The sequence below is a fragment of the Podarcis tiliguerta genome (assembly GCF_965153285.1).
Source record: "Podarcis tiliguerta genome assembly, chromosome: 1".
NCBI classification, from domain to species: Eukaryota; Metazoa; Chordata; class Lepidosauria; order Squamata; family Lacertidae; genus Podarcis; species Podarcis tiliguerta.
The window spans coordinates 53,771,036-53,797,008 of record NC_139534.1 but is presented as its reverse complement, the minus strand read 5'-3'; the positions used below and the strand labels follow the sequence as shown (position 1 = coordinate 53,797,008).

At 46.5% G+C, this 25,973-nt stretch overlaps 3 protein-coding genes across 3 annotated transcripts in view; 2 read left to right on the top strand and 1 right to left on the bottom strand.

The window, feature by feature from the left end:
- The window catches only part of MAX (MYC associated factor X), a 703,696-nt gene that overhangs the window by 380,021 nt on the left and 297,702 nt on the right, over window positions 1-25,973 (top strand). The window lies entirely within an intron of this gene.
- On the top strand, window positions 8,907-16,626 carry RAD9A (RAD9 checkpoint clamp component A). The gene is made up of 11 exons (XM_083443480.1): window positions 8,907-9,045; window positions 9,614-9,684; window positions 10,192-10,332; window positions 11,579-11,693; window positions 13,059-13,158; window positions 13,475-13,584; window positions 13,856-13,962; window positions 14,047-14,111; window positions 14,517-14,612; window positions 15,191-15,389; window positions 16,165-16,626. The coding sequence occupies exons 1-11, from the start codon at window positions 9,012-9,014 to the stop codon at window positions 16,267-16,269; spliced, it is 1,143 nt and encodes a 380-aa protein (XP_083299606.1). The 5' UTR covers window positions 8,907-9,011; the 3' UTR covers window positions 16,270-16,626.
- PPP1CA (protein phosphatase 1 catalytic subunit alpha) overlaps window positions 18,581-25,973 on the bottom strand; it is an 8,538-nt gene continuing 1,145 nt past the window's right edge. The window contains exons 2-7 of the mRNA XM_083443551.1: window positions 23,987-24,118; window positions 22,815-23,045; window positions 22,438-22,542; window positions 20,720-20,943; window positions 20,365-20,499; window positions 18,581-18,983 (exon numbers count right to left, since the gene is read on the bottom strand). Of these exons, the coding sequence (XP_083299677.1) occupies window positions 18,873-18,983; window positions 20,365-20,499; window positions 20,720-20,943; window positions 22,438-22,542; window positions 22,815-23,045; window positions 23,987-24,118 (938 nt within the window). The 3' untranslated portion in view covers window positions 18,581-18,872. The remainder of the gene's footprint in view (window positions 18,984-20,364; window positions 20,500-20,719; window positions 20,944-22,437; window positions 22,543-22,814; window positions 23,046-23,986; window positions 24,119-25,973) is intronic.

Below are 25,973 nucleotides of genomic sequence, written 5' to 3'. Positions count from 1 at the left end.
TATAAGCAGACATCATTCTACAGCACAAAAAGTTTGTGAGTTGCACAGTCAAAGATTTTGACTATCTCTCTTGGCCTCTCTTTTCCCAAGTTGATCCCAAGTACTCAGAGGAAGTACGAAGTTTTAAAGTAATGGGTGCAGATTGCCCCCTACTGTCCAAGGAAAGAGGGGAAAGCAACAGAAACTTCATGCCAAAAAGCCTCCAATTAAGAAGTAGCCAATAAAGGAAGCTTCCAGACTGTCACTATTTTGGGGTGGAATTCAGTCACATACCAGCAAATTCAGATTGGACTTTGCAATAAGGAAAGTGATGGTGAAATGCAATGGGAAGTGTGGAATAATGCTTGATACAACATTCTATAACCTCCCTGCAAACAGATCAATATGAATGCTCATTAATTAGCCCCTGTCGTCAAATCTCCCCACAAACAAATCAGGATAAATAATAAACAGGTCATCAGAAGCACCCCAATATGTTTTTAAATAAGAATAGAATGGACAATCATTTTGATCTGAAAGCGGTATAGTAGCATATACCTAGTAGCCAATCAAATTGACAAAAGTAATTACAGTCATACCTTGGAAGTCAAACAGCCTAGTTCTCGAACATTTTGGCTCCCGAACGATCAAAACCCAGAAGTGACTGTTCCGGTTTTTGAACCTGCTTTTGGAAGCTGAACATCCGATGGTGCTTCCACAGCTTCCAATTGGCTGGAGGAGCTTCCTGAAGCCAATCAAAAGTCGTGCTTTGGTTTTGGAAGTCGAACGGACTTCCAAAACAGATTCCATTTGACTTCCAAGATACGACTGTATTTATAGCCTGTTCTACAATTGCACTTGGAGCAGCCCTCATTAAAAAATATCATGCAAGTGCATTTTGAAACAATTAAAAATTAAAAGAAGAAAATACAAACCAACTTTAAAAACAAAACAAAACCCTAAGTTAGTTTTAATCAGTTAGGAATATTTTTATTGTGTGCAACCAATGACCATTACAATGAAACTCACAAAAAGCAAACTATGCTATCTAAGAGTAAGTTCTTAAAACATACAGTTCTCATAATCATTTAGATTAAAACAATCACCTTGGCAGTTAAGATTGTGTTGGGTCAAAAATGTAGCCCATAAGTTTCTCATTGCTAGTAAATGAAAAGCTGTAGTAGAAAACAAAATGAACTACTCAGCCAGCAACCATCTAATTTTGCAGAGAAGTTTTTAATTGGTCGATTACAAGCTACCTTTTCAGCTCCTGTCTAAAGTAGCTTAGAGAAGAGACCAAGCAGATCTCAACTGCAAGGGCGTTCTAGAGCCAATCCCTTTATTTATGCCATGACTATAGAATAAGTTCAGATGGACACACACATCTATTCACAGTATATATACTCATCTGAAAATGTATGTGAGTGTTTGATGGGGTTATAACATTTCAATCGGACATTTGCCAAATTTACAATAAATTGTTGATGTCTTTACAAGTCTTCAGGTCATCTCTTGAAGTGGGTCAAATCACAAATAAGGAACGCAGAGCCCTCCAGTTGTTGCTGGACTACAATTCCCATCATCCTTGGCCACTGACCTTGGTGGCTGAAGCTGGAGTGCTACAGGTTCACAATCCTTGTTCTAAAGGATATGTTTGTTTTGTGCTGTAGTTAATAAAGATGTGTTCATTTTCTTTTAGAGGAGGGATTGGGAACCTGAAGCCCTCCAGAAATTGTCGGACTCCCAACTCCCAACAGCGCCATTGCACAAACTGGTTTCACATGATGTTGGATATCTCCTATTATTCAGAACTTTAAACTATGACACTCAGGCTGTGTACACACTAACCCATTTCTAGCAAAATAATAATAATATAGATTTTCTCTCTAGAATTGTTCATGATCATCCTCAACATGTTGCTTTCAATCTAGATTGGTTCTAGATCCTGCCATCCAGAAGAGTCAGTGTGGTTACCTGAAAAATCCTCCCCTTGATTATTCCCTGCACATACCCCACATGAATGAAGAAAGAAATGGTGATTGTGATCTTTGTATACACCCCCCCCCAAAAAAAAAGCATCATTGGACAAGTGTAGATACACCTCCGCATTTCTGGGACCACCTATGGACATATATCTGCAGTGAGCTTTTATTTCCAAAATGCAAACAGTTTCCCAAGAAGGGCTTTTCTGAGGCAGAAAAATATATATATCTGGACTGTGTGTGAACTATGTAAAAAAACAACAAGGTACTCAGTTTCCACTGATTCTAGAAGTAAAGTGTCATGTGTATGCAAACCTCAGACAACCAAGTTAAGTAGAGATCTGTGTGACAGATCTTGACTATTCCAAACAATTTATGCAGAAAGCATAGTTGACAGCTACAAAACAACAGAAGACACAGTTACTTGAGCATGGACAGAGAAGGATAAGAAAAATAAAGCCTAACATTCAACATACATATCTTTTTAACATGTAGTATACATAAATATTGGCACCACCTATATGATGTACCAGCTAGCCAGGACAAACAGACCGTAGCCTATAAGAGAATGAAAAACAGAGACTTTTTCAATTGTAATACTTCCTTAAGTAAACAAAATGAAGGACCAAATGTTTTTTTCAGGACTGATCCCCCCTCCAAAGTGTTTTCCTTTGTAAATACTGTGTATTTTGTCCACCTATGTACCATCAATGTAACTTGTCCCCCACTTCCCAAGTAAGGCTGAAAGAACAGCTTCAGGGGAAGCCATTTCTATTGCGGCACAAAGTGGCAGGGGGAGGTTAACCCCCCCCCCTTCATCTAGTCCTCGCCCCAAAGAGCTGCTTGTAAAGAAAGATTAAGGAGAGGGGAAAGAGCCAATCATGGATTTCCCATGTCAAGTCTGTTTTGGCACTCACAAGAATTACGTTGGGCGCTCCCAGCAGACTTCTGATTTGTTTCGAGAAACCAAAAATCATCAACCACAAATTTCTTTTAAAGCTCCCCTGAGTTTTGGAAAGTGTTTGCTATGCAGTATTGGGAGCAGCTGCTGGAGAAACACAAGACCAAAGCCCCCACTGGGCAACCAGAGTTATTCACAGGGTTCCCTGGACTGTGGCCAACTCAGTTTAACAGCCTGATTCATAATGCATTTATTTAAGACAAAATACTTGGATTTCTTAATCCCATTGTGTAACTGGGACTCAGTCAGGTTAAATCCAAAGAATTCAGCTTGCCTTGATTGTGGACTACTGTTAGTATTAGAGGGCAATTAAGTTTCAGATGCTTTAGAGATATTCCTGGCCTTGATTATTGTAGACCACTAATTGTCCAGGCTGAGCATTCGGGAAAGTTTGATTTTTGCAACTGGTTTTTATTGAAGAGGTTTATTTTTACTAATGTATATACCCTGTAGTTGATTAAATTGGGCCTGGATGCAATGAGGTCATAGGTTTACCTTTCAGTTCTGTTTTGCAGTATCCGGGTGCCAAGTTTATCCCCAGGTGCTCACTTAAAGCAGGCAAATATTGCCCTCTTCTGTTTTTTAAAATATATATATGTCACTTTCTGCTGCCAAGAGATTTTTGTTTCAGAAAGGAAATCTATTTGAATTTTATGGATTTTTAGGTATGGGTTCAGGGATGCTATTTTTTTCTTTCTAGGGAGTGAAAAGGGGGAGGAAAGGGTCAATTTTCAGCAAAGACTGAAGGTGCTGCTTTTGAGGTTGTTTAAAGCTAAAATGTAAAATGTGTTTGTTTTTAGGGGGGGGTTCTTCCCATGTTTTATAGCACATGTTAATTACTGTAAAAGTAACAAGAAACAGGCAACCACTGAAGCAAAGCAAATTTACATCTTTTAGCATGCAGATGCAGTACTGGACACAATACAATTCAGAATACAAAAAATAAAGTTACAGCAATTTCCCAAACAGCAGTGTCATGCAATGAAACTAATAAAGTGGTACCTCGGGTTAAGAACTTAATTCGTTCTGGTGGTCCATTCTTAACCTGAAACTGTTCTTAACCTGAGATACCACTTTAACTAATGGGGCCTCCCGCTGCTGCCGCGCCACCGCCACGTGATTTCTGTTCTCATCCTGAAGCAAAGCTCTTAACCCGAGGTACTATTTCTGGGTTAGCGGAGTCTGTAACCTGAAGCGTCTATAACCCGAGGTACCACTGTATTGAAATGTTGAATACTGCTGCTAATACTTGAGCTAAGAAAATAAAGCTTGAATGCAATCCTTTGTATGTCTTTTTAGAAGGGACTTTCTGCCAAAGAAATGTTCATAGGATTGCAACCTTAATCTCTCTCTCAGTCCCACTTGTCCTCATAAATCTTATTTGAACAAAACACTGGCATAGTTTCAAGTTCAGATGCATGGTAATTTCAGGTGGTCACATGGCTTTCCTTGTAACTTTGTACATGGTGGTCCTTACACATCTTATTTACTTAAGGGTTGTATAATGAGAACTAATGTGAAGATGTGGTTATAATTTTGGACTAAGGCCTGGGAAATCAGGGTTCTAGTCCTCACCTTGGGCCAGTCACTGTATCTCAGTCTAACATACCTCACAAGGTTGGTTGTGATGATAAAATGGGTAGAGGGAAAAGCAAGTACGCCACTTTTTGCTCCTTGGAGGAAAGGTGGGATATAAATGTAATAAATAACAGAACTAAGCAGAGCACTTCAGGACAGAAAGGAAATGAAATGTTGGGACGGGGCGGGTAGGGGGCCTCCATGCTCTCCCTGCAGTTTGCCCAGGGCTAAGTGGTGTGTGAGCTCATGCAAAACTCAATGTAAGATCTTGTCTCTAATTTAGAGCCACCTAGTGCTTTGTCTTTATGAAACTAGGGATAATGTCAATAAATAAATAAGCAACTGTATGAGGAAGTCTGGGTGCCTCCAGACTGTATTTTATAGGAAGGCTGCAAGTGCATACCACAATATCAAGCTTATGCGTTTAAATGGGATTTAAGCACTTGCTTGCCCTAACACAACCAATCCACTTTTAAAAAAAATCAAGTTCTTGATGTTTAGAAAATGATAGGGAAATGCAGTGTGAGATTAACAAATTATAGGAAGACGTTCAAACACCCCACAAGCAAATGAGTATATGAATGCGGATTGTCATGTAGTAGCCCCACAAATAAATCAGAATGAATGCTCAATTAAGACTGGATATAATAGAACCCCCACATTAGCTTTGTGTAAAGCAAATCAGGATGAATGCTCAGTCATCTCCAGGGGTCGTTTGTTATTTATTCCAGATTTCTTCAGCAGCTGTGTTAGAGATGAAATAGTTCTACCTATGCTACCCTTTATACATGACATTTTGTGACATTTCATCAAAGTGTACTAGCATAGAAATAGCTGGGACCCAAATCCCTAAAGACAGATGTGCATCCTTTCTGGTGCTGGAGGCCCAGACCATGCAAAACATTATGGTCAGAATCAGCCCCTGGATTCATGTATGCGACAACGGTCACGAGAGTTCTAATAGCACAAGGATGGAAGACTGAAGAAACCCCAACTAAAGAATCATGGCAAGAACAATTGATGGACTATGCAGAACTGGCAAAATTGACATATAAGCTATGGGACAAGGATAACTGTGACTTTAAAGATGAATGGGAACCCTTTACAAAGTACTTGAAGACGCAACAAAGCGAACTGGACTCCTTGGCTGGCTTTGAATAAGCATTCACAAACTTTTCTAATGATGACAATCAGCTAAATAGTTTGATCTATACAACTGTGTAACATGTAGAAAACAGCATTCTTAGAGAAATCAAAGACTGGAACTAAGGGAAGCCGGTGGGTGGGTTTTGTGTGGGAGGGTGGGAGGGAAAATGGGAAAAAAATAAGGATGATATGTTTCTGGATAATATATTTTGTTTTAATTGTTAATAAAAAAAGTTTTAAAAAAAGAATTAGCCCCTGGAACTGGGCTTGGAAGCCCAAGAGCAAACGGCAGGCGAAAGTAGAGAGCGCAATAGTTCCCGAAGAGTCCGCACTGTCAAGCGCAGCCTATGCATGCTCGGCTTTCTTAAAGGCCCTCCCGGTCCAACGTGGGAGGAAAATACAACCACGAAGGGCAAGAACAACTGCTAGCTCTGGGAGCTTAGCGGTGTGGTCTCTTCCCTCGGGGCAAACCAGGTCCCTGACGTCCGTCTGCTGCGTTAAGAACGTAAGCTCGAAGGGTGACAAAAGAGCGAGAAGGACAACTCGGTGCAGCGCGGCAGGAAGACGACAGAAACGAATTTGGACCGCAAGGAAAGATCCGTATGTAGGCAGCCTCCTCACACCAAGCGCCCCCACCCGGCTGCATTAACTGATGCAGGAGCGCATCGTTGCTCCGGCATCGTCTTAACATAGCGCGTGCGCAGTTGCGCTTTCGTCTCTCCATTCCTCCCGCCTTCCTAGAAGAAGGCGGTGCGAGGGGCTGAAGCGGGGGCGGGGCTTCCAGAGGATCCTACGCGAGAGCCCACCCCACCTTCGCCGACTGGGAGGAGCATGAGCTTGCTTCCTCCGCTCTTCTTGGATCACGTGAACGGAAGTAGGGTTCGATCATTTGCCCCGACCCGCCCGTGCTTGCGTTCTGCTCTCCTAGAAGATGACAGCTACGCTGTCCAATGAGGAGGCAGCGTGGGGCGCGCGGAGGTGGGCGGCCTGAGAGCGCGAGTTCGGAACTTTTGTTGGTGGGAAGGTAAGAGGAGCCTCCTGTAGGGAAAGACCCGGGGGCGGGGGCGGCTGTAGCCCGGCCGCTAGTTCCTTAAAGCAACCGGCCGCGTGTCTAAGGGCTCTTGCGGCCGCCGTAGGAGGTTGGGAATCAGCCGTTAAGACGTGCTTCTGTCGGTATCCCAAGGCGTTCTTGGGAGCTCCGATGAGGCATTTCCTTCCTTCAGTTTTGGGTTGCCAACGTCGACCCTTCTGGAATGTGCCTGTGCCTCTGGAACGTGCCGTGTGGCAAGGTCACCAGATGCAGCTTCTGTCCTGAGGCGCTCTTATTTTGTCCAGGGACAAGAACCCTTCCCCTCTTGCACGCGCTCTTGAAACTGTTACCCTCTTTCTGGACGCCCGCACCCCCAGGGCCAAATCAGTCTGCGTAAGGAACACTGTTTGTTCCCATGCACAGTTGCCAACGCAGAGATGAGAAAGGTTTCTCGAAAGTGTTAAGCCAGTTGCTAGGTGAACGGACTGACAAATCTACTTCTCAGCATCTTTTCTAGGCATTTTGCTGCATCAATGAAAAGCACTCAAGCTTGGAGTGCTCCTGGATCCGACTTTGTCATAGAATTGTAGAGGTGGAAGGGACCCTGAGGGTCATCTAGTCCAACCCCCTGTCACTGGGGGCCTCAGTGGCTAGGAGTGCCTTTTGCAAACTTTGGACAGTTCAGTGCTGGGCTGAGTTCAAGATGCTGTTCTTGGTATATAAAGCCCATAAGGCCTTCAGATCAGTTTACTTACCCAGTATGTGTGAACTGCATTCCTTGCATTCCTTTGATCTTCAGAATTGGCACTTCTAATGTACAGGTGCTGCCATGCAAAAGGAATGACTCCTTGCAAAGTCCACATGGGCATAGCCAGGATTTGGGGGGGGGGCAGCTGCCCCCCGCCCCTCCTTGGCCCACAAAGCTTTTAGCATGCAATAAAATTGTAAGACTGTCATGATGCTGGCAGTGGGACGGGGAGCAAAGGAGAACACTGGCTGCTGATCTGGGAAGGAGAGAAAACAGCAGCCAAGATCTCTCTGTCGTCATCATCATCATCACCACTGGTGGTGCTGGGCAGGGAGGGGAGAAAGTCTGAAGTGCAAGGTGTGAGGGGATGGGACCTGGGTGAACTGTGAAGGAAGAAGGAGGGACAGGGTGAGTTGTAAAGGGGAGGGGTTAACTGGGATGGTGAACAACACAAGCAGGGGCATAGGTAAGAAAAGGTTAAACCAGGGGTCACCAACCTAAGGCCCATGGGCCAGAAGCGGCAGGTGGAGGTCGTTTGACCGGCCCCCGAGCTGAGCTGCCTGCTCGCGTGCTGTGCTAAGGCTGTATATTTTCCCTCATACGGCAAATAGCACCTTCTGGGGGAGATGGTTTTAATTTTCAGAATGGCATAAAAAGGTAAAGGTACCCCTGCCCGTATGGGCCAGTCTTGACAGACTCTAGGGTTGTGTGCTCATCTCACTCAAAGAGGCCGGGGGCCAGCGCTGTCCGAAGACACTTCCGGGTCATGTGGCCAGCGTGACATTGCTGCTCTGGCGAGCCAGAGCCGCACACGGAAACGCCGTTTACCTTCCCGCTAGTAAGCGGTCCCTATTAATCTACTTGCACCCGAGGGTGCTTTCGAACTGCTAGGTTGGCAGGCGCTGGGACCGAACAACAGGCGCGCACCCTGCCGTGGGGATTCAAACCACCGACCTTTCGATCGGCAAGTCCTAGGTGCTGAGGCTTTAACCCACAGCGCCACCCGTGTCCCGTCAGAATGGCATCATCAATCGCGTCAGAATGGCATAGTGCAACCCAAATCCTCCAGCCGTGCAATTTAAATTCTACTTATAGTTCCTATAAACCCTTTAAAAGTATGCCTCATTTAACTTTTATGTTAATGGGGTAGAGGGGGAATGAATTTGTAACCTATTGGGGATCTTACAATACGTCTGTGTCAGAAAATGATTTATTTATTTATTTATTTATTTATTTGCAAACTGTTAGATTAGAACTTTGCTTTGGAAGGCAACTGGAAAAAATAGGAAATAAAAACTCCAGTCGCAATGGGTTATACTTGATTTCAAAGTGTTCTGATGATCACAATACTAGTGGAGCTTATCCTTGGTCTGTAGAAGCAGTCTAAGAAATGGTTAGTTGTAACAATGTATGTGTGATGTATACATTCTCTTTCTCCTCACCCCTCAGCATCTACTTGGAGTTCTGGGGAGTTCCTTCCATTAGAAAACAGAGCTGGCTACAGTGTACTTGGTGAATACACTGGATGTTTAGTTCCCCCCACCTTGTGTCTGGTGTGGGGGAACTTTGAGGCTTCTCTGCCTTGGCATGAAGTGCACAATTACTGGGGGCAATGTGAAAGGTGAGGCAAGATTAACTATTTGGATTTGGGGTGGGCAAAGTTGACTATTGCTTGATGTTTGACCAGGAAAGGGGCTTCCTGTATGGTTACAGGAAGAAGGGAAGCCTCCTGAAATGAGCTTCTAAACCTGTGAAGGCAGGAGTAGGGAACCTGTCATTCTCTAGCTGGACTTCAGTTCCCATCAGAACCAGCAAGGCCATCTGTCAGGGATGATGGGAGTTGTAGTCCATCAATGCATGGACTACAGCTTCTCTACACCTGTTATAAGGGGACTTTCCTGATGAGACGATAGCCAGTGAGAATGTGTGTGTGTTTGTGTGTGTGTGTGGAGGGTGGGGTTATGATACCTGTATGGGAGTGTGACATGAGAAGAATGACACGTGTTTTGGCATGTCTGGGGCTTCTGAGTAAATAATAGACCCAGGTGGTTATTTAATAGAAGAGGGATTCTGCAGGGGATGGTCTCAGCCTGCACAAAGAGGCAGGCTGAGGTGGAATGCAAGATCAGACATCGGAAAAGGCTTATGTTGATCCATACCTTCTCAGTGTTCTTTTGTCTCTTGTGCAGCCCTGGGGAAAGCAGTGCACTCTCTTTCCCGTGTCGGAGATGAAATCTACATTGAGCCTCTTCAAGAAGGGGTAAGGTGACAGGCTGGGAGGTCTAGGGAGGGTCTGTCTAGTGTGTTTATTGCTTATAATTCTCAGAATGGAACGTTTAGCAGTGAGACATCATCTGTGAGCTAAGTGAGGGGAGTCTCTGTTGCAGAGCAGCAACACTATCCTGGTATTGCAATCACTCTGCATGGCTGGGGGTGGGGTATGCGACCTTGGACTTGGACTGCCAGCTCCCACTTGTCCTGGCCAGCACATCTAGGGGTCAGGGAAGATGGGGGTTGTAGTCCCGCAGCATCCAGAGAGCCACAGGTTCCTCTGGCCTAAGCCATGGCAGCTATCTCATTGATTAGCATGTTGTATGTGCTAGGAGCTGTTTGATGATGCAAGTTTGTCCTGTTTTGGAGGCAGCAATGCTGTGTCTTTAGAAAGCAGGATTTGAACTACTTAGGACAAGGAAGCTAAGAGGGGTGTGGGGAATCTTCTCTGTGGCAATGATGGAGTTAATGACACTTCCCATCCTTGTTTCCCCAGCTCTCCTTGCGTACGGTCAATGCATCCCGCTCGGCCTACGCCTGCTTCCTGTTTGCCCCGCTCTTCTTCCAGCTCTACCAGCCAGGAGAATCGGAATCTGACTTGGATGCAGGTGGCTTCCGGTGCAAAGTGCTCATGAAGGTGAGGGGCCCCCATGGGGCTGTTGAAAGGTCAGAATGGGGCAATGCAGGCTTTTATCAGAAGACCAATGAACTCCAACCTGGTACTTGTTGCCTATAGTTCTCTTTGCAAGCACCAGTGATGGCCTGGTCTGCACAAACACCCCATTTGAACCACTTTGTACTGCAGGTGATAGTGATGAAAAATCACTGCATAGTTGCAAAAATGGCATGTCAGAGAAGAGGCTTGGCTAAGGAATTCTCTGACATTTAGTTATTTTTTTCACATTCACTATTGTTTTTTTAAGCAAAGCAGCAGGCACTCAGTGGGTTGAGTGGTTGAAATGTGTTCCATATTGTGCTGCATAGATCCTTCCAAGTCAAGGATTTTCCATCTCCCTGAGTTCTGTTCTGATAAGATGGTGAAGTAATAGGTGTCTCAGTAAGTATTAGACATGATGCGGAATGGAACTTCCAGGTTGAGGAGCAATATACCTCTGAGTAACAATGCTAAGGGGAAAAAACTAAAGGACATTGCCTTAATGCCCTGCTTGCTAGCTTCTCAGAAGCATCTAGATGACCATGGTCATTGGAGCGCTGCTTTAGATGGATTCTTGGCCTGATTCAGCAATGCAAAGATAGGTAGAAGAATGTTTTTGGTGTCTGTGTGTTTCAAGGTGGAGGAGAGCTTTCAATATACGGGTTATTTTTATAAGCCACTGTGATTTTTCACCCTCTCTGCACCCTCTGTTGATTGCCACAAATACTTTCCAAGGCTTAAAGAAACGAATGCCTTCCAAGCTCCATCTGCAGCTCACATTAAGGTCATTGCACTTCCCAATTGTTGCTCAACTAAGTGGCAAGAAAGCAGTATTTGTGCAGACTTTCAAAACTGAATTGTTTTTACTGCTCCTGGAAGTAACTCTGCCAGAATCAGAGCACCCCAGCTCAGTTCTCTGAGACAAAGTTAGTGGTTTCAGCAGTAGAGTGTTTTTTCTTCTTCATTACATTCATTATATCCCATCTTTCCTCTCTGTGGCATAGGTGGTCTCTTCCCCTCTGTTTTATCCTCATGACAAACCTGTGAGGTAGAATAAGCCTAGAGATAGTGTCTGGCCCAAGATGACACACTGAAGCTAAGTGGAGATATGAACCTGAGTCTCCCCAGGCCTAGTCAGACACTAACCACTGCCCCACACTGGTCCTGGCTTTCCCCTTTGAGGAAACCACATGCACAGAACTCTGGCTTTCCTTCTCGTTCCCTCCAGTCTTTCCTGGCTATCTTCCGCTCACTCCCCTCACTGGAGAAGACGGTGGAGAAATGCCTCATCTCGCTCAGCTCCCACCATAGCCGGTTCCGTGTGAAGCTGTACTGCAAATATGGTGAGCGTTGGGGGTGGGGGAGAGGAGGAGCCCTACTTGGGTGTGCAGAGTGATACACTGGAAGATGTAGAATCCTTGAAATGTAGTCTGGGAAGGGACCCAAAGGGTCCTTTAGTCTAACCCCCTGCAGTGCAGGAATCGCAGCTAATATGGTAGGGATAAATGTGGCTGAAAGTGTGGCCTTGAGTGCCATCTCCAGTGCAGTCCATCAGGCTGCCAGTACTGAGTTAGGAGACAGGGACATGAGATGTTGCAAATGCATGGGGAGAAAATAATACAACCAAGAAAGGGAGCAACCAAGGAAGGGAGAATCCAGTGAAGGTCAGTTTTGTGAGTCATGAGCCCTCTGCCTTGCTTAATCCTGAGGAGCAAAGAAATGCAGAGAATCCACAACCCTGAGTAAGGATCCTAGCTAGTTTCTGCAAAAAAAAGCATAATTGAAGATCATGGTCCTGTTCTAATGGGGGCAGAGGGTAGGGACACAGCGGTGACTGATGTCTCCCAAATGTGAGGGTTCTCACCAGTGGTGGCTAGTGCCTATTGAAACTGGCAGGCCAGAAGGAGGAGAAGCCAGAGCCAATGGTAGGCAAAGCCCACTAATTCTAGCTTTATTTGTGCTTCTTTTATTGCATCTGCTTTTATCTTTCTCTATCCCAGTCAACAGCATTTCCATTGAAAACACTAGCATAAGCTTATTTCATTTAATCAGAGTCCTCATTTGAAATCCCTCTGCGCTTTTGCTTTAAACTTCATGGGGAAAAGAAAGGTTCGTATGAATAGAAACAAGCTTCTCGGTTCTTTCACTTCTCCATTCTTTCACACGGCAATTTGGTGGTTCAACCACTGATCAGCCCGTTTCACTTAATGCAGAAGATGGAGGAATCTTGAGATGCATGAGAAGCAAGAGGAGATGGAGGCTGTGCTGTATGAAAGCTTTGCTTCCACCCTACAGGAGCGGTGTGCCTGGCAGACTTCCAGATTGGGACATTTAACCTGAAGGTGTCTTGGCATTCTGCAACAATCAAAAGCACTTTTCCAGCAACAGGTGTTGCTCGTGCAGTAATCCAGTCACTATCTATGCATCTTGAATCTAAAGATTTGTAGCAACATGAACTGGCTGTAACAATTCCATTTTAAAACAAGGCTTTAAAAAGTATTTCGAAAGAAAGAAAATACTTCATTAGAGTTTTTCCTCCATCCCCAATGTCTGGTGGCTGCTGCTCTTTTCCATTTTAGGCCTTGGGTGGGGTAGACCATTGCTGCCTTCTCCTTATGTCTGCTCCTTGCGTTGCTCAGAGTCTTCCGGGAGACAGAATGCCCTGGAGCCATTTCCCACTGTGACACTCTTTATCTATGTCTCTGCAGGTGTCATCAAGACCCATGACTTGTCATTCCAGGACTGTGAATCCCTGCAGGCAGTCTTTGACACAGGGCAGTGTGCTCATGCTCTTCATGCCCCTCCCAGGTGGGACCATGGTATGGTTGAGAGAGATTGCAGTATACGGAGAAGGGAATGGGATGGATGAAGGTTCTTGCAATTGATGTGCATAGACTGGTCTACTTATACTAAAGATGCATCAACTGCAGCGTGGAAGGAATGAGGAACATGGGTTGCCGATGGGTCTGGGAATCAACAGATGCTTTGTGTGGGCTGATGCTGTGCCATGGTTCTTTAATTAAAGCAAAGAGTATTATATGCAGAAGGAAAGTGGGGATGTTCAGCCATGAAAGCCACTTCCCCCTCTCAGCCCCTTTCTCTGCCCCTCCTTCATCTATTTCAGGCTATTGGTGGATGCTGTGGTGCATTTTCCATTGACACAGGCTGAGGTGACCCTGGGTGCCAGCCCTTCTGGGAAGGTGACCTTGCGCAGCTACCTGGAAGAAGAGACAGGTGAGCTGTCCGCCGTGACCCGGCTTCCATCTGATCCCCAGAGGCCATCAAAGGAGGTGATACTTAATTTGCCCATCTCAAGAACCTTTAGATCACATATGAGGGCATCCTATTTGTGCAACTGGGGATGATAGGAGGTGGAGAGTTCCTGCAGGGTCCCTGACCTGCCTTTATGTGGCTAGCAGTTTCTCCTTAGCAGTTTTCTTGTGGGAAGCATAGACAGTGGTAGCTGTCAAACAAGGGCCTTCTTTGATCCTCACCTCTCCCTCAGAGCCCAGCCGGATGATGGTGACTGAGCTCTGTTTGAGCGAGGACGAGTTCCAGGCCTTCCATGTCAAGGAAGAGACGCAGGTCACTTTCTGCCTCAAGGAATTCCGGGTGAGTTTGCTTCCCCTCTCCTCGCCCTCATTTGAAAGGGGTGGCCTTGTGCTCTTTCCAACCCTTTTCACCTCTCTCTAACAGGGCCTCCTGAGCTTTGCTGAGTCCTCAAATCTCCCCCTCAACATCCACTTTGACATCCCTGGCAGGTAGGCCTTCACGAGGGACGTTCTGGAGGGGAAGCACCTTTGTGGCTAAATGAAACTCCCGTCTGCAGAGGCCATTGAATGCCAGCTGCTGGGAAACATCTGCATGGGAGGGTTAGTTCCCATCATGCTTGTGAGCTTCATAGGGGGACCTGGTTGGCCACTGCGGAAATGAGAGTGCTGGACCAGATGGTCCTTTGTTCTGATCTTGTGAGGTTGTCCAGAAGAGCAGCCCTGGCTTGTTGCCAGTCCTGTAACAGCCAGCAGCCAGACTTTGTTTGCTTCATTGCAGGAGTAGGGTCCTTGTCTCCATTAGCTGCAGCTTTCTTTGCCATCCCCCCTTGATTCCCCTTTAGCCCCCAAGCCTGTGTCTTGAGAATCCTGCTCTCACCAGTTCTCTCCTCGCAGACCAGCTATCTTCACCCTGGAGGACCCTGTGCTGAACGTGCACCTGGTCTTGGCCACTCTGGCTGAGAGAGAGAGTTCACAGAACAACAACAACAGGTAAGCAGGGTTGAAGCTCCTGCACCACAAAATCTGGCACGCCCTGAAGTGGAACAGGGTGCGGGGAGGATCCCAGAGGACAATGACATATTCGGTAGGAACACAGTCTCTGCTTGGCACATAGAAAGGATTAATTCTGTGCTCTTGGCATCATTTTGTCATACGTGTTTTTATAGCAGAGTGAACAGATCTGCCTGTCATTCTCCAGTCCTGACCTGAGCTACCATCTTAGCAGCTATATACGGTTGCCTTGGTTACTCTTGGAACAGCTCAGTGTCTCAGCTTTCTGTTAAGCATTTTGTCATTTTTAGCCTTTTAAACTTGGGTAGTTTGTGTCAATGTGTTTGGAACTGGGGCTTGCTTAAATGAATAAGGATGTGAGAGATGAAGGCCTTATGAAGTCCCTTCCAACCCTATGATTTCCTTCTAGCTTATTGAATTTCTCTCTTAGAACTCTCTTGTCAATAAAACAAACACCTTAGTCATGAGTCCCCAAAAAGAAACCATTTCTATTTGTTGGGGTGTCTCTTCACAGAAAGTGCTTCCTCACAGCTCTGCTCCTATCTCTCTCATGCCAGCACATCCAAGCCTGCTTACGATTTTGCCGGTGATGACATTGATGCCTACATGATAGCCATGGAAACCACCTGTGATGGCACAGAGGGGACAGAAGCCCCTCCCAGCCCCACCTTCCCCTCAAGACGCACCTTTTCTGATACAAGGGAGTTGGAAAGCGATCCTGAGGGAACTGTGCCTGGCACACCGCCACAAAAAAGGGTACGTGCAGAGGGATCAGAGCATGAATGTGTAGTGGAAAGTGTGATGCACTGTGGCCCTGCAGATCTCTTGACCACTTTACAATTCTAGTGGGTGTGCATTCAGTGGTTCAGAATGTACCCATAATGTAGGAGGCTAAAAAAGGTGGAATCTGTTTCAGTACAGGAAGGCATGATAGGCAGTCAGTTTCGGGAGTGTGCATCCACACAGTACAGGTCACAAGAGGGTGCATGTTGAGCCTTGGAATTTGTACCTGCTAGAGCTGTAATATGTTGCACATCCCTTTCTTGATTCAGTTAAAGTTCATTGAAACTAGACTTCCATGGAAAGCAAAGAGGCTGCAGTCACTTAACAGCTTGCTTGTTCATTGGCCCTTAATCATGACTATCTGTAGCTGGAGCAGAGCCATAGAATTCCAGTGGCAGCAGTCAAGCTTTGGTAATGGCACGATTGCAAAATCTGGGTTTTTTAAGACAGTGGAAGGGAATCGGTAGGGTGTGGTAGAAACTAGACACTTAAGAGATGCTGTTAGTTTGGGAGTGGTTTGGAGGAACATGGAAACTAGTTGAACACTCAGGTCCTGACCACAACATGCCCCCCACTGAATGTCATATGCTTATTTTCAAGTCTATTTCTATGGCTTTCTTAACATAATACATTTTTAATATTATCAACCTTGCAAGATTCTGGTATATCAACAGCGTACTATTTTTAGATCTCTTGCAAACCTGCACCCCCAAGACATGTCTTTGCCCTGCTTTTGTTTCATTTGCAGTTCCGCTCCTTGTTCTTTGGGTCGGTCCTCAGCCCATCACAGCCCTTGGTCCACTCATGTACAAGCCAAGAGGTGTTAGCAGAAGACAGCGAGGGAGAAACGTGAGAGGTCCCCCAGCTACTGGTGCATGATAAGACACCTCTACTGCTAGAAATGAGATGTTTCAAGCTAAGCAGCTTGAGCCCTCTTTTGGGTTGGATCGCAGGCTGCCCCTCTTCAGCTCTCCTGCTGCTCCCCCGAGAATCAGCGCTGAATTGTGTGGTTCTTCCATCATGGAGAAAAAAACCTTCTGTAGATAGAACCACATTGAGACAGACACATAGATCTACCTTGTTTGCTAAAGTATTACTGCACGTCTTTGAAAGGGAGGCGGCTGCGAGAGATTAGACCTTCCTCCAGTGGGTTTGTGGCTAACATCCATAGACGTAGAATACTTATTATCTAATAAATTTTTTAAAGATGTTTTGACTGTGGTGTGAATTGTTACTGTGGTTATCCATCAGTTGCTGTAGCCTTCTTTTTACTGCCTTCCACTCCACGCCTCTCGAGCCAGCCTTCTCTTCCTCCCTTGTAATTAACCTGTTTCATTGCTAAACCTATAATTTAGCTGTCGGGCAGATGGGAATTGAAGGTTGATTACAGGAAAGGGATCTGTAGCAGCCAGGGTGGTATTAGTAAACTGCAGTACTATGTAAAGCACAGGAGGTAGCAAAGGAGAGCATTGCTATTTCCTCTTTACTTCTGCAGGCAGGTGAATATATTTCAGCCCTAACTACAAGCATCAGAATTATTGGCAAACGTACTTTGTTATCCTGTGTTGCCACAATATAAAGGCACTTTAAGAAGTCCGTCCCTCTGGTAAAACAACAGTGTCCATCCACAGTGCAGGCCTGATGTCTTTTCCAGATGGAATCCAGGGGAGGAAGTCAGCATTGTGCTCTTATCGCATTTTGGCCTGCCAGGTAGAACAATCCTATTCCTGTGCTGCTCTAGGGGTTCTCCTAACACCTCCCAGAGCTTATTTTGCAATGGGGGAACCATGTTGTACAAGCGGAAATCCTTGCGCAATTTCCACTGGTGGGATTCATCAGCTGAATCCCGCTCCTAATGCAGAATCAATCCCCACCCTGTCAGTGTAGTTCAAGATGCTGTTAGCTATCTATCTAATAAGAACTCTTGCCTTTCCTGGCCCAAAATATCTGTCCTTAGTAGGCCTCTAGTTCTATTCTACTGGATAGGCACAGCTTCCTGTGTCCTGCCTTGCTTTTTGCTTAAGCCCCGCAGGATTGCCTTGGCTGAGGACCACAGCTAATTCCTACAAACTGCTGATAACTGTGCTGTGGCTTGGGATTTAACTAGAGATTAAGCAAGCAACAACGGACCAATTCACATTAAGAAGACAGGGGCAAAGGCTCCCTTAAACAGCTTACGGCAAGGAGGTGGTGTTACATAACCCGGTTAGGAGTATCATGTGTTAAAAGTATCATGAGAGCTTTCAAGGCAGCCCTACTGGAATCTAAATTGGGTGCATTAGCACACAGTATTTTACCGATTCCCAATCCATTGGTCTGTGTGAGCTAATGGATATAGAAGAATCTAAAATAAGGACCTTGTCTGCATCTTTAGGGTCCCTTGCGCAGCTCATGCTATTCATGCCACATACACTTATGCTCTTCAGAGCTAGGAAGCCTTCATGCCTCTACGAAAGGGACTGTCTTACCACATAGTGCCACTGCATAGCTCAGCTTCTCTATTCCATTTAAAGCTTGCAGGCAATGCAGGTAGGTGAGGAGAGTAAGATATAGGTGGTAGTTAGTGAAGAAAACTTGGACTACCGAAACAAGCCAGTTTTTCAACATGAAAGTCTTAAAACTGGTAAGCAGAGGCACCTGCAAAGGTAGCCACAAATGGCTCCATGTCAGCAGGTGAAATATGGAAAGGTAACTGGGGATAGAGGGCAAGATGTCTTTTAAGATGCTTCGTCTTGATCGTGTAACTTGCTCCCATTTCTAAGAATGTGTGTGCAGCCTTGCTGCACCAAAGCCCCATCTGGCCCAGCATCCCATATGCCTCTGGGAAGCCCAGAACTGCACTCTCCCTACTTTAAGATTCCAAACAGCTGGTATTGCAGAGGCATGTCACCTCTACTACAGCTATCAGGAGGCCCTACCCTCCATGAATTTGCCTAATCCCCTTTTCAAGCCATCAAAGCTGTTGGCCACCACTACATCTAATGGAAGCAAGCTCCACCGTTTTGCTAGGCACTGTGGAAGGAAGACTTCATTTTATCTGTCCTGAATGTTCCAACATCCTCTCCTCCACACCTCCTAAGGAGAGCTTGTTTCATCCTCCAAGCCGCATCATGCAGCCCCATTCATTTTATTCTCCCCAAACAGTTGACAAAGGAGCAGCTACATAAGAATCTTACATGTTTATTCAAAAAGATGTAGTAACCCCCCATGGGGGAAAGGGGGGAGCACACATCAGGACAAAGTTGGCAAAAAAGTCAATCAAAAATACCCCCAAAAATAAAGACATCCCCAATCCCAGGGGAGCAGAATTTTTGGTATTGAATTCTTATTCAGCCGTTTTCTTTAAAAAAATTACATGGCTGGGCCCTGGGGAGGTAAGCAGCCGCTGTACACTGTAACCGCTACGCAAGACAGCCTGGGCCCCACACCTACAGCTAGGGGGGCAGGCGGGGCTAGTTACTTCTTGGCTTTGGCAGAGTTGCGTGGCGGAGTGATTGGGCGCCCACCAGGGTTCAATCCACTGAACTGGCCATATTTGCCCTTATTCTTGTCAGCCGGTTTCAAGATCTGTAGAATTCAAGAAATGAGGGGTGGGGAAGGGGATAGGAGAGAAAAGATTAGTTTCAGGGTAAAAGTTTAGTGTCTCATTGCAACCCACAACCCCATTTTAACTTTTGTTCAGTTGCTAAATAATCAAAGCAACAAAACAAGGACTGAAGCCCTCTTATGTCAGATTTTTAGCACTTAAATCCAGGTCTTTAAAAAGTAAAGGTAAAGGTACCCTTGTCAGTATGGGCCAGTCTTGACAGACTCTAGGGTTGTGTGCCCATCTCACTCAAGAGGCCGGGGGCCAGCGCTGTCCGGAGACACTTCCGGGTCACGTGGCCAGCGTGACATCGCTACTCTAGCGAGCCAGAGCCGCACACGGAACGCCGTTTACCTTCCCACTAGTAAGCGGTCCCTATTTATCTACTTGCCCCCGGGGGTGCTTTTGAACTGCTAGGTTGGCAGGCGCTAGGACCGAGCAACGGGAGCGCACCCCGCCGTGGGGATTTGAACCACCGACCTTTCGATCGGCAAGCCCTAGGCGCTGAGGCTTTTACCCATAGCGCCACCCGCGTCCCTTAAATCCAGGTCTTTAAACAGGCCTTAAGACCTAATCTATTTCAATACATGTTTTCTTTCTTGGTAGCTTTTTGATACTGCTAATTCTGGCAAAATTTTTAAACCTTTTAAGCTAAAATACAGTGTTAATTCATCTATTTATTGTTCTTTTAACTGTTTCATGATCACTTTTATACTATCATTTTAAGGTAATTGTATTTCATGTACATAAATAAATAAAATGTACTGTAAAAGCTGCCTCGGTGGGGTTTTTATATCCCATTCTCCCTTCTCCCCTCAATACAGCACCTAGGGGTATTTGTGCTGATGGAACAATTAGAAGAGCACAACACTGAATTTCTTCCATACATATTATATCACCCTGTGGCTTTGGGATTTTTTTTTCCTAGTTAAAAATAGCAGAGAGCTCTAGCAGAGCACTGGGCAAAAGCTAACTGGAAGAGCTCCCAATGGAAGAATGTAAACAAGTTTCACATTAAATAAATAAATAAATTACTGTAGCCCCAGAAGGCTGGTTATTTGGGCATTCCAGTTCACATCTGTACAGAAACATATCCTGATAAGCGATTCAGCATACAGAAATCCATTTTGAAATAGGACCGATAATTTATATGATACTTTTAAAATCAAAAGAGGGGTGTTTATATCCTGAGGTCCCACACATCTTATGTGGCATCCAGCATCAGGATAGTGGATCACCAAAAATCTGCCTCTATTTTTTTTTTTAAGGCTTCTATCCTCCTTTACAACCTGCACACTATCAGAAGAGGGTAGAGTACTGGCAACAGGAAAAGAGGAAACTGCTATGCTCAATAGTCTTTACCTGGAAGGAGCACATAAGAGTCTCGTCAACACTCATCATTGCACCTGCATTATCAAACTCCCCACAGTAGTTCGGGGCAGAAAAGAGGGTCACCAACTGCCGTTTGGCAAAAAACTCATAGCCATCTTCTACCACCTATTGGAGGGGGAAGGCAAAGAGAAACAGAGGGAGAGGGCAGAGAATTAACCGTGAAGCAGGCATAGTATGTACATATTCCCCATGTCCTGCTTGTCGTTCCCCTTGGCCGGGTTAGATGGGCCCTTGACTGACGCAGCAGGGCTCTTCTCCTGTTCCCACTCCCACAGCCCAGGCACGGACACCCTCCCCTCTTCCAGGGCGGCCTCAGTGCCCCAACCTGGTGCGCTCGGCAGATCAAGTCCAGATCGTGCTTGTGAAGGAATTTGGCGACAACTTCTGAGCCAAAGGTGAAGGAGACCCCGCGGTCATTCTCGCCCCAGCCCTGCACGTCTTTGTCAGGATCAGACCACAGCAAGTCACAGAGCAGGCCCTGGTCAGGGACATCCGTGGGCCTCATGATCCGCCGAATCTGTTCCATGGACTGGAGGTCAGGCGAGAGCCCTGGAAAACAAGGTATACATACTGTCAATGCTGCCAAGGGACAGCAGGTGGAGAGGGGAGTTGTGCCAAGTTTACACCCTCTGCCAGGGCCAGCTCAAGCCATTTTGCTGCCTGAGGCAGAGCAGCAAATGGCACCCACCCCCTCCTTGAGTCAAGGCATATAGTACCCAAGGCCAGCCAAGTTATTCTGGCGCCCAAGCCAGAAAAAATACACAAACTTCTCCTACAGTTAAAAATATTAATAAAGCAAAGCAGCCATTTGCTGCCCTTTTACATCACCCAGTATCATCTCCCCATGGCCGCCTCCTGACTCTGCCTAATGGTAGGGCTGGGCCTGCCCCTCTACACATACTCTTCCCTTAACTAACCCCAACTGCTACTTTATGTCTTGACACATTGCAAGAAGGAAAAAAGAAGCAGTATCAGGAAATTACAGAGAAAGAAAAGCTAAATGGAATTAAGTATTCTACAGCATGAGTGCGCAGAAGGTAGCCTGATAAATTTTTGGATGATTTGTAAGGATCAATGGTGGTTTCCGATTCCTCATTATTTACAAACGGCACGAAAAAAAAAGAGAGGCTGCAGCTGTTTGCAAACCTACATGCCTGATCCATGGACAAGTTGTATATATTTCAGCCGCAGCAATCCTTAGCTCAGTGGTAGGTAGAGCAGCAGGTTCAATCCTTGGCATCCTATTTCCCTAAATATGCTTAGAATTGCACACAGTTCCTTAAAGCTGCAAGTTCTTCTTTTTTAAAGTCTCCTCCGTGCCTAGCCTTCTACTAATTGCTAGTCTCTCAGCCTCCGTGCTCCTCACCTATAAAATATAAGTAATAACTGGTTGCCATCAACCAGGTCTGTGCAGCTCTGTTGGATGGTTTTAAACCTGTGTGTTGGACTCCCTTATCTGGAGCAACCCAGCTGCAAATGTGCACTTGTCTATGCAGGTCACAGAATATGGAGCTCGCTGGGTGGAGGCGGCAGCTGCCTCTGCCAGCAGCCACTATTGTCCACCTGCCTCCAGTTACTGAATTTTATGGTGCCGATAAACAAACAAAACAAATCCTGCAAGCCCGATTCCTATCCACCCCTGCCAAACACGCGCAGAACTGATGCTCTCCCAGTGGGCCAAAAGAGACCTGGGGAAAGCCTTCGCTCCAAACTCCGCAGTAAAAACAAATGAATAAATGATGAAACCCTTGTAAAAAGTCTTGACCTTCTTCCCATTTGTGTAAACATTTCCCCGGGCTTTTATTCTGCCCGCCCCCTGAGGAAGAGCGCCAGCTCACCATGTGCCAAGGCACCTAATTCCAAGCTAGGTTGCTCCCACGGCCTGTGGCTGCAGCAGCTTTTGTTCTTTGCCAGAGACACTGCTGGTTGCAAACCACCTGGGACAGGCCACGCAAACACAGTCGGCAGTGTCTGCCACCAGGCAGCAGGAGCAGCATTTTCTCCCCTCCAACCCAATCCCCATCTTTTCTGGGGCTGGCCCACCTCCATGGCAGCAGAAGATCTTCTCATCGACGATGGCAGCGATAGGCAGGCAGTTGAAGCAGTCCGTGAAGGTCTTCCACAGTTTGATGTTATAGCGCCTTTTACCTGCAAAAAGTGGGGGGATCGGGAAATGTTAGCAAGGAGAGAGAGAGAGAAAGAAGGGGCTATTTTGAGGAGCCATGCTCCTGCAATGTAGGGGGCCAGGGTCAGGAAGAGAAAGAAGAGCATCCCAGTAAGGACAGACGGATGCTGGGGGGCCAGAGTGACAGGTTAGGAGGGCCGCATTTAGACCCCGGTCCTCTGGTTCCCCATCCCTATCCTCTCTCCACCCTCCACACTTGCACACCCCCAGTTCTAAATAGGAGCCTTGCACTCACATTCATCATAAAAGCCATAGATGCGGTTGATGCTGGCACACTCGTGGTTCCCCCGCAGCAGGAAGAAGTTCTCAGGGTATTTAATCTTGTAGGCCAAGAGCAGGCAGATTGTCTCCAGCGACTGCTTCCCTCGGTCCACGTAGTCACCCAAGAAGAGGTAGTTGCTCTCTGGGGGGAAGCCCCCGTATTCAAAGAGTCGGAGCAGGTCATAGTACTGCCCGTGGATGTCACCTGGAAAAGGGGAGGGGGCAGTTGATAACAGAAGAGGAGCGCTGATGGAATTGTTGGAAATGTATGACGGATCATAACACAGCTCTCTCTTTTTCTGAGCAGGGGAGAGAGCAAGAGACCAAGAAGGGTACAAATGCAGATGATCCGCTTTCCTCCTCTCAGCTGCAAGGGTCTGAGGTGTTTCTAAGGAAGAGGCGGTGGCACAGGTCCAGGTCCAGGTTACTGAGGTCTTATGCACAGGGTACCAGTGAACCCCTTTGTCCTCTCCATGTCCTCATGCCCCACCCCTTCTCCACTCTTAGCCCCACCCCTTACCTCTTCCTCTCTGCTTCTTTACGTTCTCAAATATTACTGTCCTCCTTTCTTCATCTTCTCCCCTCCTTCTACTTCCTTTCACCTGCTGATATTGCCTGTCCCCCTCTCACTTTCCTTTTCATTTTGCTCACTTTCTTCTGACTTCTGCCACTTTTAATTCGCACCTCCCTGTGACTTTTGCCCCTTCCTAATGTCAACTTGCCTGAAACCAAAATGAACAGGGAATCAGATGAAGGTTCATCACTGGCAGACAGTGGCGAGGTTAAGTGACCTACAGAGTGAGCAGGCAGTTTGCAGTCTTGGAGGGGAGGCCTGTGGGCCTCTCAAACCACCTGGGCCATGGGCCAGTGCCCCACTAGCATAGGACCTTGGCTGAGGCAGCAGCAATAGCATTAACTTACCACCCATCTCCAAAAACAGTACAGATGTGGCAGAACTTAACGAATACATACATACATGAATGTAAACACCACAGATTGAATAAAAGTATGATAAACAAAAGCCGCTCGTGGGGAGGGGGATATAGGTATTCCCAGTTTACCAAAATATTGAGATGCATTTCAGATTTATCCTGCTTGAGCAATTATAGGCTGACAGCTGTACTAAACAGTAGGCTGGAAACTTACCGCAAATCTTGAGCGGGGCTTCCAGCTCCAACAGGATGGGCTGGCTCAAGAAGATTTCTCGCGACTTCAGGCACAGGCCCCGAATCTCGTTTTCTGTCAGCTGCACATTCTTGCCCGGGCGCGAGCCTTGCACTGGAAAACCAAAACATGCCATCTGACATCTGCAACACATGCCGCCCCATCCTTCGTAAACGCCAGTCTTCCCCACTCGCACCTCCTTCACAGACATTCCCAGTGCTCTCCTCTCTGGAAACAGTCCTGGTGCCCTGTCCAAATTTACTTCCTCTCCATGCCATGGAGATTGTCGCGTCACCAGAGGCAGAGCTGCATTCTTGACTTTGGGATGGCAAGGAGAATTGGGCAGGACATGCGAAGCCAGCTCCCTTGAAGTCCACCAATATAGAAGTGCCTCAAGAGGCTAGTACTGGAAATCTTCGCTTATCACATTAGAAGGCCTAAAGCTGCACCACACCTGCATTATTTACTTTAGCGGGACTTCTGTTCCAGCACCTACGTTACTCATTGCCAGACATGAGGCTGGTAGTTTTCCTGCTCCCCCCCCCCCCCCGCAAGTCTGTTGCCAGTCTGACCTATACCCTCTGGTACAGAAGCATTACAAGACACTAGGAGGAGTCCAAAAATCTCAAAAATGCAGGTGGCTACTTCTTTTTAAAGGAATTCACCGCCTTTAGCCATGCTCATGGGAACAAGAGCAGCAGAGCAAAACAAGCAGGATCAGTACACGGCGCTGGCATGTGAAAATCTAGAGCTTTGGAATTGCAGCTATGCTACCAGAAACCCCCACCACCATCTGGAATAGGCTGGTGCAGACAACTCAATTTTATAATAGTTACAAAGGAACTTTCACCCGTAATAAGGATTGGATCCCAAATATTAGGCAAACTTGGGATGTTTTTGTTTTTAAATACTTCTGATTACTAAAAGCAACTAAATAAACATGCTGTTTAAAGGCCTCTAGAAATGTCCCGATGTGTTTTTTCCTAATATGCACAGTGTGTGCGCAATATTTTTAATTTTATTTTTCCTCATTAAACCCACATCGCAAGCAGAGCATCAGCTTTGATTGCAAAAGATCCCATGTTCAACTCCTGGCATCTACAGGGAACCCAAAAGAGCTGCTTCCAGTTGGTGGAGACAATCTGAGAGCTAGATGAACTGATGGTCCGATTCTGTACAAGACAGTTTCTTATGTTCCTATGAGTAACCAATGCTGACTAATACTACTATGCCAGGTGAAGGCCTGCTGGGCAAACCCAAGCAAGCTTAACTCTGACTGCCTGTTCTTGTGTACACTGCTGCTTACTTTCAGCTTCTATCCTCTAGTTGGGCAACAGGAACAGAAGCGTCCTACCTTACAAGGAAGTGGTTCAGGATAGTCCCAGCCAAACTGAAATCCCATCACACCAGCACAGGTGTACATCTAGCTGGCCAGGAAAAACACAGCACTTTCCCTGGACTGGTTACAACCCCAGTCTTCCTCAACTGCTGAATTCAGTGGGCCCTACTCTTAAGTAAACATGCTGAGGCTTGGGGCCGTTAGTTTCTTCCTAGGGGTTTTTGCCAGCGCAATGCCCCATCTAGATTCTTGGCCAGATCCACCTGAGAAGAAGTGGAGAGGTTTGCTAGGGACAAGCCCCTTTCGGGGGCCTCTGGTCGCGGATCCAAGGCTACAGTAGCCGCCTGCGAGAGCGGACAGGAATCTGCCCCGCCCCGCCGGGCTCCGCTCCCAGGTCCTGACCGTCGCCGAGGCGGAGGTGGGCCGACACCTGCGCTCCACCCCGCCCACAAAGCCGAGCCAAAAAGCAACGCTATTTCCCCGTAAAGAGGAACAGCACCTCCCTCTCCCCTCGCCGGCGCCTGCGGAGCATCGGGGCGGCACGGTTCCCACGCTCGCCATTCTTGCCCAATCGCTCAATAGGGTTCCATCGCCGTCATTGTTCGCATTACGTCGCGAGGGGCGCTCCCC

Coding starts and splice junctions, on each gene's coding strand:
- RAD9A (XM_083443480.1), top strand. CDS start 9,012: ATGAAGTGCACAATTACTGGGGGCAATGTGAAAG. Junction 9,046..9,613: donor TACTGGGGGCAATGTGAAAG/GTGAGGCAAGAT, acceptor TCTCTTGTGCAG/CCCTGGGGAAAGCAGTGCAC. Junction 11,694..13,058: donor GAAGCTGTACTGCAAATATG/GTGAGCGTTGGG, acceptor ATGTCTCTGCAG/GTGTCATCAAGACCCATGAC.